The sequence below is a fragment of the Merops nubicus genome, unplaced genomic scaffold (assembly GCF_000691845.1).
Source record: "Merops nubicus isolate BGI_N331 unplaced genomic scaffold, ASM69184v1 scaffold25186, whole genome shotgun sequence".
NCBI classification, from domain to species: domain Eukaryota; kingdom Metazoa; phylum Chordata; class Aves; order Coraciiformes; family Meropidae; genus Merops; species Merops nubicus.
In genome coordinates this window covers 5,242-6,619 of record NW_008613281.1, presented here as the reverse complement: position 1 = coordinate 6,619, position 1,378 = coordinate 5,242, and the positions used below count along the sequence as shown (strand labels likewise).

At 55.1% G+C, this 1,378-nt stretch overlaps 1 protein-coding gene across 1 annotated transcript in view; it reads left to right on the top strand.

Moving 5' to 3' along the window:
• Nucleotides 1-720: 720 nt before the first annotated feature.
• The window catches only part of LOC103774460 (electroneutral sodium bicarbonate exchanger 1-like), a 5,264-nt gene continuing 4,606 nt past the window's right edge, over nt 721-1,378 (top strand). Inside the window, exons 1-3 of the mRNA XM_008941866.1 lie at nt 721-798; nt 853-934; nt 1,187-1,317. Of these exons, the coding sequence (XP_008940114.1) occupies nt 721-798; nt 853-934; nt 1,187-1,317 (291 nt within the window). The remainder of the gene's footprint in view (nt 799-852; nt 935-1,186; nt 1,318-1,378) is intronic.

The following is a 1,378-nucleotide window of genomic DNA, read 5'->3' as shown; positions in this document are numbered from 1 at the left end:
CGGGCCTCTGCCCAGGGCCCCCAAAGCGTGGGAAAACTCTCCCCGAAAACCCAGGGGCATTTCCGCAGAGGGCAGAGGGATGGGCAGGGGCAGATGCGTTGCTCTGGGGAGGGAGGGCAGCCGGGACCTTGCTCGGACCTTGGAGGCAAAACCGTTTCTGAGACAGCAGCACTGGTCTTCATCCAGGTTTCTCAGTATTTTGCTCTTCTTCAAACTTTGGTATCAGAAAGTAAGCACTTGGGTGTGAATTTGGGTGCTTTTTGGTTTTAAACATTTTTGGTCACTGTGATGACCGCAACGGACTTGCAAAGATCAACCCGTGCAAGTCAGTAGTCCCAGACCTTGCCCCTTGTGCCTTAACATAGGAATGAGTGGAAAAGAGAGAACTGAAGGGTGTCTGGGCATTGCAGGGTTTTTCTTGGCAGGAGGGAACAGGTTGTGATCTTCTTGGATTAGTTAGTGTCCAGGCAGGGAAGGAAGGAGGAACGGAGGAGTCTTTTAGGGTTGTCTGTCTTCATTTGGAGATCCCTTTTTGGTTTCTTTTTGGCAAGGAATGTCAAGAAGGCAGCCGGAGGTGTGCGTTTGGTCTGAAACACTGAGCCCTCTCCCCCTGTAGCCGTGACTTCCTGGCTCACATTGTACACAAAGATAGGCGATGGTCGGGGCTGTTTGGTTTGGGTATGGGAAGAAGAGCCTGCCACAGTCTAGGAGTTTAGGGCCATGCCTGGAGGAGGAGGAGGCATGCAGAAGTGTGATGCTCATGGACTCGCATGGGCACAGGGTGGTGACTGGGAGCAGGTAAGGGAGATGTACAGACCCAGACCCAACTTTTACCTTCTTTTCCCCACTCAGCAGAGACACGACGAAGAGGCCGTGATTGACCCGGGCATAACGAGCAAAGCTGACAGCATTTACTATGAGAGTGAGTTGGAAGGTGAGTCTCTGCCGAGATCCTGGGAGAGGGGCCAGCAGCCCAGTGCCTTTTCCCATGGTACCAAGTCCCTATAACATCCCTTGCTCGGTGTCACGTCATGTGCAGCATGTGCAAAGCTCAAGCAAAAGAGGCTTGGAAGAGAGGGCAGGTCTGTGCCGTTTCCTGCTGGGATGGCTGCACTGACGTAACCGTGGCGTCTGTGTCAGCCATCTCTGCCACGTCGAGAGCTCTGCAAACGCCTGTTTCTTGCAGACGACCAGAGCCTGTACAGGGACCTGCGGATGCCATTGGCGAGGCAATGCTACCAGCAGCAGGAAGCCCACAGAGCAAAGCGTGGGAGACAGGACCAGGAGAAGGGCTACCACTGTAAGTCCCACCCTGCGGTACTGTCTCAGCTCCTTGGGGCTGCCTGGGGGCTGGGGGGGTCTCGCAGGAGACCCCCCC